The 16244-nt window shown below is 34.5% G+C and overlaps 1 protein-coding gene across 2 annotated transcripts in view; it reads left to right on the top strand.

The window, feature by feature from the left end:
• The first annotated feature begins 14473 nt into the window (after positions 1-14473).
• The window catches only part of LOC129801641 (FH1/FH2 domain-containing protein 3), an 85913-nt gene continuing 84142 nt past the window's right edge, over positions 14474-16244 (top strand). For both annotated transcript variants that reach the window (XM_055846882.1, XM_055846883.1), the window contains exon 1: positions 14474-15073. In XM_055846882.1, coding sequence (XP_055702857.1) covers positions 15053-15073 — 21 coding nt within the window. In that variant the 5' untranslated portion in view covers positions 14474-15052. The remainder of the gene's footprint in view (positions 15074-16244) is intronic.

Raw genomic sequence — 16244 nt, 5'->3', positions numbered from 1 at the left:
TAGTTTAGGAGCTATTAAGCTCCAAAGAGCGGCCGGCCGGCCGGCCGGCCGGGAACGTATAGCCACATATATATTCGTGATCAGGAAGTGCTGAAACACGTTTTGGCCAAGTTTGAGCTCGATCGGACGACATGAAATTTTGTTAGGATTATAGTAGGTGAGATTGTTAAGAATCTCACCTAATATAGGCATTGCTTTGGGTAATATTCCGGCCACTTTGCGTAGAATTTCGGCCACCTTGTATCTGTGATCACTTTGTGTGAAACAACGAATAGAAAATTGCGAAACGATTTTAATATTTAGTTTAATACATTTATATGACCCATAAGCCCTGAGATCTTCCGGATAATTAATCCTATCCTGAATTGGATTTGGAATTCTAATTTTATACGTAGGTTCCCTTAGCGACTTGCCCTTCTGGAACTCTTCCAAGACTTATTCCATATCATCGTTTTCATAGAAGTGATGTTTTTTTTCTCTCTTTGTGCATTTTAAAGCTTATAAATTGAAGAAAAGACTAAAATATATATAAAATGAGGGAAGCAAATGATGTGGCCGAAATAGTAAACATTTACCTCATTGGATACACGCTTACAAAATGTCTACTTTTTACACGAATTACGTGATTTAGCTAACAAATTTCAAGCAAAAACAATCTTTAGTTTTTTTTTTCTAATCAATTTTATTGACAACCTCGAAGGAACATTAGGTGTACTTAACAGCAAACTACAAGACTGCTAGAAACATTTCTTGTAGGATTTTTTTTTCATACTTAAGTTTCCATATCACAATTTTGATTAAAATATGCATAAAATTTAACGATTTCTTTGTTAATATATTCTAAAAAAAATAATTATTTAAAAGAAAAAAAAAACATTAACTATTCGAAGATCAAAGCCATAATTTTAATAAATTTATTTGCTTAGCCAAGAAGTTACACTCAAAGTGACTTAAATTTAACCCTTTAAGCACGATTGGAACACAGGTGTCCCATAAAGAAAATAATTTTTCCTGACTACTTAAAGTTATTTTTTTCTTATGTTTGTACGTAATTGCAAAGTAGAAGGTTGAAGGAATGTAGGATATTTTTTGCAAGTCTCCAACTATTTGCTATATAGTAAATATTTAAGCTTAAAAATGGCGAAATTTTAAAATCTTATATCGAAAAATGATTTTAGATATTTTTTATAGTTTCATTTTTTTTAAGCAAAACCTTTTTGGAATAAGAAACTGCAAAATACTCATACATAATATTTTTCATTAGACAGAAAATTATTAATCATTGGTATTGTCCGAAAAATTACTAGAAGTTTTGGGTTATTTTTGTCCCTATCGCTCGTAGAGGTAAAAAATGCGCCAAATCAGACTCTGTTGGATTTTCTAAACTTAGATGTAAGACGTTTCATTGATTTTGTTTATCGGTTAAATTTTTATTGTTAATTTTCGGTCCGTAAAAAGTGTCTCGTCGTTAAAGGATTAAAGCTGGTCAAAATTTGGACAGTTTCCCTAAAACAATTTTAGGTTAAATTCTTTATAATATCACTCTAACTTGCCCAAGCTGGTTTAACAAACTGGTTGCAAAAGTTGCAAACATTGAGGGCTTTCCAATTAGGGGAAAGTAGGCACGGTTGGCACAGAGTGAACCTTCAAACGATCCGAATTTTCTCTTTGTTTGCATAGAGTTGATTTACCATTTCTCACCTCGTCTCATGAGGTTAATAATTTAGATAATTTATCAATCTTATGGCTAAGAAATGAAACTGGCTCTTTGCAAACAAAGAGAAAATTCGCTTCTTATGAAGGTTCACTGTGTGCGAACTGCGAACATACCTACATTCCCCTATAGGTCGCACTAATTTCTGATACGGATTTCAGATTATAGAGACTTAGTGATTAAATCATAGTCCGAAAAATTAATTCGTGTCTTATATGGGCTTTAAACTTAAGATTTAGCCGTATAGCTTTAACTGCTTTAATTTCTTGTTAAGCAAGATTATTGGGAAAACTTTAACTTTTGGAATTGAATTTTAAGGATAAACGATACATTTAGTTTTGAAAAACTAGTAATATTGCTTGTTACTTGAGATTTCGAATCATTCAGCAACTCAGTTAAACCTCCAGTTTGAAATCGATGTAATTTCAAAAATTTAGAGCTTTTGCTTTGTTCTCCTTCAAACGAAAGCTTAGTGCCTTATTCGTGGCTTGTAATTGAAGATCCACCCTTGTAGTGATGCATGAAACGAAAGTAATCTTATGGAGTAGTATGTAAGAGCGCTGGTAATCACTTTGGTGGTGAGATCTCTGGCTCGATTCTTGTAGTTTTGAGTTCGACGAACAGAGTGTCAACAAAGTTTTTTCAATGCTGCCCGATCTTGAAAGAGCCGAATTAGCGAGAGTCTACTACTACTTGCAATTTACTAATACTTGCATTTAATTTCATTAATTAAATTAGAATATTTTGACCAAAATGCCAATAGGTATTCCGTGCCGAACAGGTGTTCCTTCGACCCTATGTTGTTTCTGAGACCGAGGGCTTTTTAATGATCGGTAACACCCGTGCCCCTTCCCTGTACTGTACTGTACTTCGACTCCTACTGTACTGAAATTGACCGGACTCTATTTCTAATGTTCATTAACCAATTGCTATAACTTTTTTATTTTTGCTTGTATTTGGTATTGAAATTATTTAAAAAGGATAATGGCCAAAAGTAAGCCAGATAAGCTTATGGTAATCAGATTCTTTACAAGTAAAGTCTCTGGCACACCTTTTATTTCGGTAGAATTTCATGAAAACGAAATTCACGTCCCTTTCTTTCTCAAAAGAGTTGCATAGTTCTATCCCATTTTTTCAGTCTTCAAATTGGACTGAACTAAATTTAATTTAATGTGATGTGCAAACGAAGAAGAAGACTGCGAAAGAGTAGAACAGACATAATGCAAAACTTTTAAGAAAAAAGGGATGTGAATTTTGATTTCATGAACTTTTCCATGCATACCTTCCAGAGGCATAAAGAATCGTATCTTGTCAATTTTACACAATTAGGCTGTCGAAAGTTCGCTCGACACGATACTTTTTATCCTGAAAATTCAATTCATAATTCAATTTGCACGTATTCCAAATTGCGCGAACGCGAACACCTTGATTTGCAAGCAATCGAAGATCATCTTTAAGAAATCCTACCATAATCCTATCTGGTCTTGTCATTGTTTATTTCTTGTCACAGAGTGATCGCCTATAAATTTTCACTAAAACTTTCCCGTGTCAAGGAATTTCCTTTTTTAAATAATAATTACATTTCTGACAAAATGTTGATGGAAACCAATAAATTCGCATGAAAATTGCAAACTATAAAAATGTGAGAACAAACATTTGGCAAGGTTAAAGACTTTCGACTGAAAAGTGGAGGCGCTCTTGGCAATTGAATGCGGTAATTTTCAATTATATGATATGGGAAATTGCCACTTTGTTCATCTTTTTCTGGCAATCAAACCAATTTCTTCTAGATATTTATCTGACTGAGATTTTGGGTCACATCTTTCCATTGCTCTTAAGGGTGAATGTCTCTAAAGAGGAGTGTATATCTGTGCTTTTGGAATAGTTTCGGAATAGAAATTATTAGCAATGGAATGCAGTGTTGTGTACCTTGGTAGTGGATGTTCTGCCTTCTTTTTTTTTCCTTCCAAAAATAACTTTTAGAAGCGCGCGCAATCCATGCAAAAAAAAATTGTTAAATTTATGCGCAAAGAGAAACACACGAATCGTGAATGAGTTATGGCAGAAAGTCGAATATCACCGTGAGTCTTCCCCGGTTTATGTGAGATTTGTGGGCGAAGCCAGAGAAGATGAAACAGACAATCTATGAATATCACGGTGATCTCGATTGATAATCCTCGTAGATCTCTTACTCATCTTAAGAGACTTCAAGAAATAAATAATATAATACTCTTGCTTAGGAGAAGCTTTTCCAACGACTTCATACTGTTTATCCCTTTCAAAATGCTCATTCTTTCGCACGCGAATCAACATAAGAATCATCGATGGCTCGATGCCAGATCGCGAGTGTGATCACAAACACCCAAAGAAATGATTGTATGGTAATGAAAGTGGACGGAATTCGCAATCGAAAATAGATTAGAATCATTAACATTGTTTTCACCCAAATCTGTGGGAGCTTTTAAGCTTTCCCAACACATTTTCCTAAAGGAAAATTTACCAAGAGATGGCGACATTTACGGGAAAATTATTATAGACACACTGATTTCTCTTGAGAAAAAGCCATTCCCATTTAAATTTTAGTGGAAATTGATAAGGAAAATAGTTATTTTACGCAGAGGAAATGGAACTATTTTATTTTTCTGTAAATAATCTTTCGAAACATAAATATTTTATATTAGATTAGCATTTTGATCGATTGATGGAAATAAGGTCCAATTGATTTATTTAAGAGACACAAGTCGATTTGCAAAAGTCAAAGTAAGGGGTAGATAAATACTGTAACACTAGGCAGTTATTTGCTTCTGAACTTCTTTTTTTTAAATTTTGTACTGAAATTTTTGACAAAAATATTTCGAAAATATGTTGTAAATGTTTGTGAATTCCAAAGACTATTTACGAAATGCTCGTAAATCGTATGACCCACTAACAAACTCGTAAAAATTGTATAATTTTTGTACAAATTTATTCGTGAATTTTTGTTTGTCAAGCAAAAGTTTATAAAAAAAACATAAAATATTACGGAAAATTTGGGAATTCTATACATTTGCGAACAAATAAGGTAAAGTACCCTCACTCAACCGGGTTCCTCGACTGTGTGGGTCAATTTTTTAATGTTTGATGGTCAATTTCTATGAATTTGTCACTGGTTCGCAAATATAAATAAATTAAATAAATAAATCTACCGGTCGAAAAGAGGAATCGGTTGAGCTAGGGCACTTTACCTTATTAAAAAAAAAAAAAAAAAAAGTGTTCGGTGACAAACCGTATTACGAACAATGTTTTTAAAACGTACGTTTTACGAACTTCTAAATAGGTTATACTATTCATGAGCATTTTTAAATCCTCGTTCGAATTAACGATTTGTAATTTAGAATCGGATTTTTTTTCAGATAGGCAATAGAAAAATAGTACGAAGAAGTACTCCACACAGGTAGGGCTTGCATTTCTTCGTGATGTTCTTCTTTATTAGGTGAGATTCTTAACAATCTCACCTACTATAATCCTAACAAAATTTCATGTCGTCCGATCGACCTCAAATTTGGCCAAAATGTGTTTCAGCACTTCCTGATCACGAATATATATGTGGCTAATTTACGTTCCCGGCCGGCCGGCCGGCCGGCCGGCCGGCCGCTCTTTGGAGCTTAATAGCTCCTAAACTAAAAAAGATATCGACTTGCGGTTTTCGGCAAAGGTTATATATCGGGTGAAAATTGCAACTTGGTGCATAGACACCCCACCCCCCACCCCTCCTTCCGCCATTTTGAAGACCCCCCTTTTTTTGTTTTCTCAATAGCTCCGCCCCTATGGCATTCAGCGGACTCAAATTTTAGTATGTTATAGCTGGGCCTTAGAGCTTTCCATCAATACCAAACTTAAGGTCCCCCGACCCCCCTGACCCGAGCTATAAGGGTCCAAAAAAAATTTCTTAAAATGGCCATAACTCCGGTTCTAATTGTCAGAATTTAAAAAGTGAGGGCTTTTTGGAAAGCTCTCGTGAAATGCCACTTCCCCTTCTAACATCGCAAGTTCATAAAACCACCGCTAGGGGCGCTTTTTTTAAAAAGAAAATTTTTAAATCTTAAAAGTTAAATAACTCAAAAATTCCATTGTGCATCGGGCTGAAAATTTAGTATGTTGTAGCCGTTGATTATACCTATCAAACAAAAAAAACCTTAAGAAGATCCATAACCCCTGACCCGAGCTATAAGGGGTCAAAGTTCGAACATTGACCGGCCTCTATCTCCGGTTCTAATTAACATATCGACATAAATTTTACCTTTTTGGTTTCGTCTCGATGAGCGCTTTCAGATGGAAGTTCAAAAATTCACCATAGGTGGCGCTGCGATAGCGTCAAAATTCATCGAAATTCAAAGTCACTTTTCTCAAAAACGGCATTGTGCAAGTTAATGAAATTTTAGTATGTTGTAGTCCAGTCTAGGACGTTTCCAAAATGCTGCGTATGTGCGCTGTGGTTTCAATAGAACCGGAGATATGAGGGGTCAAAGTTCACGAAATTCAAAAAATCATATCTCCGGTTCTATGTGACCGATTTTGATGAATGAGGGCTTAAACGAAAGATCTCACAAAATGCTACAACTTTCTAGAATGTTTGAACTTCGTGGGACCAACACCAGGGGCGCCACAGTCGAAAAACCAATTTCAATATCACATAACCTCAATTATCTCGACTGTCGCTGAACCGATTTTGATGATTACTTCAACATAATTGTAGAGCACATTTGTCTCTACATTTCGTCCATACATCATTTTCCACTCAGACTACGCTATCACTCCTATTTTGCCGTTTAAGTGTGAAAAAATTGATTTTTCCCATAATAACGCTTTGAAATCACTCAGATGCCAATTTGACTGCCTCTACTCCACCAAGACACTTAAAATAGGGGTTTAAATGGAAAGTCCCACAAAATACAACAATTCTTTGATATAGTTGAAGTTCAACAAATGACTACTTGGGGAACTCTGGATGAAAAAACGAGTTAAGAAACAAAAAACCTCGCTTATCTTGGCTTCTGAGTAATCGATGAGATCATGTTCTATGGGAAAATTATAGAGAACATTCTGGTCTACATTTCACCCATATAACACTTTTCTGTCAGTTCATCCAAATCCTTGACATTTTGGTTCAAATACAAAACTTGTATAATTTCACGAATTTGATTCAAGATAACTGAATGGCGTCTCCCTACTTCAGCATCAAATCGAATTTGCATGCACTCCGAGTTAGCTCACGTTAAGAATCTCACCTACATAAGCCGGTTAGGATTATCTGTCCCTTTATACATCTACAAAAACAGGAGAAAATTTCAAAATTTCATTTTGAGTCTGATTCTAAATTACCCCATTATAGAAATTATTTATTTTAACTCCTCAAGGAATTTTTCTCTGTGCGAAGTCATGTCCAATCATGGCCAACAGAAGTGCACGTTATAGGGGGAAGTGGGGCACCATTGAAATGAGGCAGCTTTGAAATTAGTCTTTTTCTCCCATTTTTAAATGAAACTGGACCTTCTTATAATATAATTTAGGTCAAAAAACCAATTTCGATGTTAAATTACATCATGATAAGGCTCAATTCCATTTAAAAGAGATGCAAAATGCTCGCACTCACGAGATAGAGTCCTCTGTAAATTAGTTTTTCGTACGATATTTTGCTGCTTACTGATCTAATATAGATCAAATTGCTTCATAAATTACAAAAGCTTTTGGAAATCAAAAAATCGGTATCTAATCGATTCATTACCGATGAAGACCGATAGAGCCATTTTGAAATTTCAATACCTTCCAAAAAATCCAAATTTAACCAAATCAGTTAAAAAATGAGCCCTCCAAAGTAGTTGACCCTTATCCTTCAATAATTCAAATTGGAGTATTTTGTTCGTCTGGACTACCTTTAAAACATGTCTCGAAATCATTGAAAAAGCTTGGGCCAATTTTGAGAAAAATCGAAAAAATATGGTTTCGACGGGTTTGGTGGGTGGGGGGCGGTCAGGGGAAAAGAAAAAAAAATTGTGGAGATATCGTTTTTTTTTATTATGGGTCATCGAAGACTGGAAGTTGATATCTTTTACTGTTTAAGCTCCAGGACGGCGACAAGTTGAAAAAAAGCGATTTTATTATTTAACTGCTCTCCGAGTTCGAGCAGTAAAATAGGAACACAAAACAAATTTCAAAGCTTCTTCAATTTAAAGGTTCCACACTTTCCCCTAATTAACCCTCTAACGGGTAAGACCGCCTCCAGGCGGTCTTCACAAAAATCACATTTACAGCGACAATAAAGGTTTTATTTATTTAAAAGTGAAATAATGTCCTCGGTAATAGTCTTACTAACATCTTTTGAAAGTTTGAACTAATTTTGACTCTTCGTTTAGTTGCTATCCTCAGTTTTGTGTGACAGGTCAGAGAAAAAGCAACAAAAAATATTTGTGCAAAAAAACTCATTTCCAATTTCCATAAAAATACCGATTTAAAGTTATCTGACTAAAATAAATTTATTTTTTTACTGAAAGATATGTCATTCTACTTTGTATATTTTATTTAAAAAATTTGAAAAAACTAAAAATGTGAATTTTAGAAGCAAAAAGAGTTTCAAAAAAATTTTTATATTTTCTCACCTAGCACCTAAACTAAAAGAGATAATGAAGAATGGATGGTTTTTTGACTTTATTGGATCATAATTATCCTAGAAAACATTGTTTTAGAACTTTTTTTTCGCATATTAAAGACAACACCGTTAGGGGGTTAAAACGCTAGGAGAAAGTACTCTCACTTCGAACATTCATGCCTTCGAATAATGTGAATTTTCTTTTATTTTTCTTTTATTTCTGACAATAGCGCGATTTACTTATGAGTTCTGTTGACCCGAAAAAGAATAGCGCTGTACAGAGGGGGAGGGGGACAGAATCGGGAAAATTTACAATTTAGAATAATAAAATAATAATAATTATATGTTGTTCCGCAACAATAATACCTTGTAAATGAATTGCCTGTAATAAGATAACTTAAAATAAATCTTAACTGTACTAAGATAACTTAAAAGAAAACGTTACAAGGACTCGTCTAAGAAAAATACATTTCTGACTATACGATAGTGTCAAATATAAATAAATAGTGTATTTTTTATTGGAATATTCATTTGCAGAAAAAATAGAAGACAGAAATTTGAGAGCAGGCGTGGTTTAAAATCATTAAATTTTTCTATGTGCTCAACCAATTTTCTAGATTTTTTTTGAAACAGTTATTAATTAATTTGATTAGTAAAAATCTGAAATTTTCAGTAAAATGTCTCGATTTTAAGTTAGCAAAAATAAAAAAAAAAATCATAAATCACTTTAAGCATTTATTATATGCTTTAATCTTATTAAACTTGGTTTTTTAGTATCAAATTTCCTAAAATTAATGACTTTATTATATTTGCTGTAACTTAGATTAAATTTTTCTTTTTCCTAGCACTTCTGATAACAAATAATTTGATCTGTATTAGGAAATTTCATTGGAAGTAATTTGTAAATCCAAAGAATTTTAAGATTTTAAATTGTTGCGGTTTTTTTTTTTTTTTTTTTTGCCCACCCTACCTTAGGTCTTATTGGCGAATGCCTATATATGACCGCAGACTTATGTTTTTAAGACTAACTTTACAAAAAAGGTACAGAAAAAACAACAAGACATCTAGGGTACCAGAGTCGCGCCCCACAATCGAGCCGCATCCGGAGGTCTACCCGTACCCCAAGACCCTTGCTCGACAAGGTGTCTGGAGTCGAGATTTCATGGAGAATCCCCTCCGCGTAACCGGGAAGGAACTCTTCAGACGTAAAGGCACATGGTGCATCTAGGGTTAAAAAAAAAACCCAGAGCACTCGCCTCGAGAACATACATGGCCCCGAAGCAGCCCGACGCACAAGCACGTCGCCGGCACCCTCACAGTGTTCCCATATAGTTCAGCACTACTAGTAGTTACAAGACAACATTATTGCATTTTATAAAATTACCGATTTTAACAAGTGGATCTGACACTCTATCTTGTATGCTCTTGGCCACAACGTCACGAACTTGAGCAGTTTCTCCCACACAATGGAAGACACTAATCATTTCCTGTCTGTTTCTTGGGAATTTAGGACAGTGCAATAATACATGATCTACATCTTCGTATTCGCCGCATTCAGAACAGAAAGGGTCCTCAACAATTGAAATACGGTGCAAGTGAAATCGCAATGTATAGTGATTGCATATAATCCGCCCTAAAGCTACTAGCGTACTGCGCGGCATTTTATTCAAATTAGCAAACCACACTTTCGTGTTACAGTTTGGGAGGATCGAGAAACAAAATCGTCCTTTTTCTTCAGAATTCCAAACATTTTGCCAATGACGTATCATAGCAGTTTTAAAGACCGAGTGCCAGTCTTCCTGTCTAACGCATTCCCGAGTCACAATAGGTAGACTAGCCGCCGTTTTTGCTAATTGGTCAACCACTTCATTGCCATGTATTCCTACGTGCGCTGGCGTCCACACTATATAGCCATACACTGCGCTCTGCCCTGTTTAAAGAATTTATAATGGTTCTGATTTCGGGAAGTACTCCATGTGTGTTTCTTTGAGAGTTTTGCACTATAGCTTGAATACTAGAGAGAGAATCAGAGAGTATTATAATTCTATTCATACGTGTTACATGGTTCTCTACTCTAAGCAACGCCAGTTGTATAGCTACAAGCTCCGCTGAAAAGTTGGAAGCGGGATATGAAATTGATTTTAATTCTTCATGGTCAAAAGTAATATCCCATATGGCCGATCCCACACCTGCTTCTGTACTAGAGCCATCGGTATAAATTACATGAGCTTCCTGAGCATTTAATCTGTCTAAAAGATTGTTATGCAGCAATGTTGCATAAGCCGGCCACATTTCTCTGGGGAACCCACGAAGTTGATACAGGAGATCAAGGCATATATACAAGTTAGTTTGGTTGGGCAGTTCCGTGATAGTAGGATCGCTATAGTTAGAAAGTTCAAAGTGTACTTCTTCCATTTCATTGAGAACTTCACCGATTTGGAATCTAGAGTTGAGTATCTTCAGTTGGTTTAATTCGTCCCATACGTCTGGTTGTCTGAGTGTCAGTTTGAGTAATAGTAATTTGTTGCGGTTTCTTGACCTTAAAATATATTTTCATTAATTCGTGTTTACACAAAATATACTTGCCATTGTGCATCATAAATTTAAATTGAATTCATTCATAAAGTCATAAATATTTTTGGTTTGGAAAGCCTCTCTAAACTAAACTATAACATTTGATTTACCTGCCAAAATTCTCATTGGTTTCTACCATTTAGCAGCCTCACCATCTGAACCAATTTTTCACTCAACGTCAGTTGCTTTCGCCACTGCGTGTCTTCGGATCGGATCGTATTGTTTGCTAGGAATAAATCAGAGAGTTGTCGGTTTATTTGCATAAATGCCACTTGCCATCTTTCCATATCTCATCGCAATTGCAATAAATTCCGGAAGTAATTGGAAAGCAGTTGCGTGTGCAAGAAGTTGCGTAAGATTGACGTTCGCAATTAGTACGATCAGCAGGTGTCCTCCTTCCTTAAGATATCCCACTATGAGACTTCGTGAGGGAATTTTGAGGATTAATTTTTTGTCTGATGATGATAACTTTTTTTTGTCAAAGAAGATTTGGGTCAGTTTTTCATGGGGTATTCACGTCAAAGAAGATCATTGACGACTGACTGGGTTTTTGCAAGATGTCTTAAGGAGAATAATTAGCAGAAAAAGAGCACAAGAACTATTTTTGTCACCTCCCAACTGTTTGTCTTCCAACATTCCTTTGACGGATGCTTCCTCGTCTATATTGAAATTTCTGGAGGGAAAGACATACACTCATCCTCGGTGGAAAAACAAAGAGTTGTCAAAGAGACAAAAATAGATACAAAAAATCATTGTGAACACTCATAAATTTGTCGTCCCACTTGAAATCTTTAGGGGCTCATCTTGAGTGAATTTTCCAACAAATTTCCATTAAGTCGGCGCTTAAAATAGGAAGGGGAAATTCTTGAGGATGTCCCGTGGAGAATTTCTAGAAATCATTCACATCTCATAATTGATGCTGAAGATTGTGAATAAGTCTGTCTGAACAAATAAACAATTTTCCATTCAATTAGTCGAAAAATACGGAAAATAGTGTAATTTTCACTGTTTTGTTTTTGTGTTAAGAATATACTTGTTATATTGAAATTTATATTTTACAATGGAATATTACAAATCACGTTTTTAGTAAATTCGGCCTTCGCGGAAAATTTAAAGGTATATAATTAAATTTGGTGAGAAATTGGATCATTAAACCGCTCAATAAATATTTGAAACGATATAAAAGCAATGTCTAACAAATTTAAGCATTAAAGTTTCACTGAAAATTTGCTTAGGTTTCAAATTTGGATCAATTGGTAGAGCAAACATGTTATATTGGAATATTTCCGAATTCGTATTTCTTTTAGATCAGGAATTTTTGGTCGAACGGGAATTAGATAAGCCACATACCTTTCAGTAAAAAATGAATTTATTTCAGGTAGATTACTTTAATCGGTATTTTTCTTGAATTTGGAAATGTAATTTTTTGCACAAAAAAAAATCCTATTTTTTCTCTGACATGTTACACAAAACTGGGATAGAAATGAAACGAGGAGTTAAAATGAGTTCTAAACCTTCATAAGAATGTCAGTAAGACTATGATAGAGGATACTAAGGTAGTTTTAAATAAATGAAACCCTGGAGTGCCTCTTAAACGTTGGAGGGTTAATGTTTCCAAAAGAATTCATTTTATAACTTATTATTTATGAGCTACTGGAACATTTTAAAATTACAATTAGACTTTTTTTTGCCTAACCTTTTAAGGACGAATGGGACAGTGGTGTTCCAAAAACAAAAACTTTTTTGACTATAGAAAGCTATCATACCCTCTAGTCAGAAAAAATGGTCTTTGTTTTTGGGGTACCGATGTCCCAGTCGTTTTTAAAGTATTAAATTCGAACCCCAAAACAACATATTTTTTTAGGATTGTGTTTACGTTTACATGTAACACACTTCTGGAACAAATATATTGATTTAATGTGTTTTTGTTGGTTTTAATTTTTTGCACTTAAACATCCTAAAGATACCTGAACCATTTAAGGTCAAAAATCGGGAGTAAAAAAAATCACCTTTTCTGACTTTTTAGAACGAAACATACCTTTATACGGCCGTAGGAAAAATTTCATTTTTGGGTCACCGGTGACCCAATCGTCCTTAAAGGGTTAGGGACGAGTGGGACTCCGGCGTCTCAAAAACAAAAACTATTTTTGGCTATGGAAAGTTGTTTTGTCCTCTTATCAGTCAGAAAAAAATTGTTTTTAAGACACAGGTGTCCCACTCGTCTTTAAAGGGTTAAGTTAAAGATTTAAAAACTTAACCCTTTAAGGACGAGTGGGACTCCGGTGTCCCAAAAACAAAAAAACAATATTTTTGGCTATAGAAAGTTATTTTGTCCTCTTAATGGACAGAAAAAGATATTTTGTTTTTGGGACACCGGTGTCCCACGCATCCTTAACTCTTCCCGGACCGCAGCATATGCTGCAAGCCAATTTCACAATTTTTTAATCAAAAATATCTAAGTTCAGGAATTAATTGAGGTCTTACAAAAAATTATTTTACATATGGACATCCTTATAGTTTGTAATCATCCACAAGAATAAGATTTTTATCAGTTTTGAATAATTAAAAAACATTATTTTTCACAGAACATTCATATGTTGCTTTGGGTACTCAGAGTCCCAAAAGAGATGAAGAGTTAAAAGGTTAATTTTTTAAAACTTTAACTTGGAAATGTGTACAGTAGACTCTCGCTCAATCGGCTCTTTTTCAATCGGGTGATAAATTTTGTTGACAATTTTCACGTTTAATTATGAAGCAAATTTGCTTAAATTCGCTGTAGGTTCTCTTAGTTTGTCACGTTTCTTTACAATTGAGCGCTTTTTGTGGAATTTACAATGACTTTAACGTCCAAATGTATCGTTAATTTGGATGATATTTTGCCCCATATGCCAGATTGACAGAAAGTCTACTGTAATTTTTAGTTCGATTAATTTGTGGTTGAGGCAAATATTATAACCAACGCACAATAACTTTTGTTTGTAAACATGTTTTCAAAATTTCCTATGAGAGAGAGAGAGCGATATGACTAGATCTACATCTCATTCACTCTCATTGAAATTTCAAAAACATATTTACAAAACAAAAGTTATTGTGCACTGGGCATTACAGTTCATTCAAACATAAACAAAATTCGTCATATTAGTCTTTTTACAGGAAATTGAATGAAATTTACTAACTTCATTGAGCTAGAAACTTCTGTAATTTTGTTTTGATTTGAAACTACCACATTTACCAGATGAAAGAAAAATGAAATTTTCCAAATAAGCGTGAAATATTGAACCTCATGCTCATGAATTGAGTTAATTTTCCACCGAAATGTGGTAGAGATTTCCTTGTGTTTCTTTTTGCCAAGTGTTTCCTTTCGACAATTGCTTGAGAATTTTCACCATCTTGCATACGTGTCGAAAGCCGTGGTCTTTTGCTGAATTTTCCCTCACTTTGTAGATCTGTATTGGTATGAATTTTCCTGTTGCGAACACAGAAATAGAATAGTATGTTGTATGTATTTGAGTTGAAGTTGAGGCGGTTTTCAAGACGTCGCGACGATCTCACAATAGTCTCGTCTCCGTTCTCATCTCGGTTACTTCAAATGCGCAAAATAAGCGCACTGAATTTGCTCTAAAATTACACTTCTACTAATTTTTTGGCTATTTTCTTTGGTCTTTGTATTTTTAATATATTTTTTTTTATTGAAAAGTGCTGAAAAGTTGAATCTTGCTCAAGTCTCGTGATTTATGGCTATTTTGTTAATTCACCTGCGCCGACTCATTATCATTTTGTCCCTCGTGTATGTTCTCATTGATCTTGTGAGGCGGTTTTTAACAACCATCCGCCGGCGACAGATTGGTAATCCAATTCCGTGGTCGCGAGGAAGTCTGCACGTTAAACTTTGGATTTACATTTACACAGTTTATACTTATGTGATGATTTTTGGCGGAATCGAGTGGAGCCGGCATCGATTTTTTGCAATCTTAGCACCTCTTAATCCTTTTCAATAAACCAGTAATTCCTTCAAGCCTCTCATACTGCCCATAAAGATCTTTGGAATATCCCAATGGTAAAACCACAAGTTCCTGTAAAGCCCAAATAGTCACAAGAAGTTGCGGAAGTCGTAGGAAAATTGCAAGTTTGAGCAGAAAATGTCAACATACAGAAATTATGTAAGTGAAATCGATAAACATATGATTAAAGGTGGTAAATAAGAAGAAAAAAAATCTGCAAAATTGAGGTCTTCTTCCTCAATTTTACTGTCTTGCGCCGGCGTCTTTAGAATGAAATGAAATGCGTGCTCTAAATATAAATATTTATAGTCTCGAAGACAAATGGTGTGTGCTGATGTTGAAAAAGTGTGTTAATAGAAAATATATGTCGAAATATCGCAATATTGAAACCCCAAATGATCAATTGAAGTCCAACTTCAGAGGATGTTGCAATGATTTCCAGGCGGAAGTTACATGCTTTCTGAAATAACTCACATTCTGGAAGTCTTCATGAAATATGAGATTGTTTGATGATCCTTTTGAACTTTTCATCAGATTTTGGCACTGAAACGAGACGCTGAAAATTAAAGAGAAATGTTGCAGATTTTAGATGAGCTTTTGATTTATGAGCAATGTCGAAAAGCAAGGAAAGTTTTTCGACAGGGAGGGATGTATAGAGAAAAAAGTGGCGTCAATCCCGAAATAACAAATTAGGATTATTTTGCAGGAAGAAATGAATATCAATACAAAACTGCAACTAAATAAAATAATGTAAAATCTATACAACTGAAAATGTATCCGATTCACAATGTTTTTCATTATCTATTTAGTTCTAAGAAAATTCATCGAATAAAATTCTAGATAAGTTATTTGATAAAAATATTCAATTTGGGTAACTGTATACCAAATTCCGGCATATTTGCATGAAAGCGCTAAGGTCCTAAGTTTGAAATGTAATATTTTTAATACAAATTGTTTTTTTTTATAACTTCTTTTTAAGGAGTGTAGCTTGGAACCTTGTAGATAGTTTATGGTCTTTGTTTTCTCTAAAATTACTGTCAATACCTTTTTAAATTAATAAAATTATAAACATAGCTTTGGGTAATATTTCGGCCACCTAGGTTATCATAATTCCTTCTCCGGAATTCTTCCAAAGTCGTTTTCACATCATCTCGTTCGTTGAAATGGCTTTTTTTTGTTTATTATTTGCATTGTATAATCCGTATAATCCCTCTTAGACTCTTAGACTATGAAAAAATAAAAATTCATGGAAATTTCAGGAAAAAAAGAAGTGGTCGAAATTGCAAGCTGGCCGAAAATTGGTACAGATACCCTATGAAGTGGCAAATTT

This window comes from Phlebotomus papatasi, chromosome 2 (genome assembly GCF_024763615.1).
Source record: "Phlebotomus papatasi isolate M1 chromosome 2, Ppap_2.1, whole genome shotgun sequence".
NCBI classification, from domain to species: domain Eukaryota; kingdom Metazoa; phylum Arthropoda; class Insecta; order Diptera; family Psychodidae; genus Phlebotomus; species Phlebotomus papatasi.
This window is presented reverse-complemented; position numbering and strand designations above follow the sequence as displayed.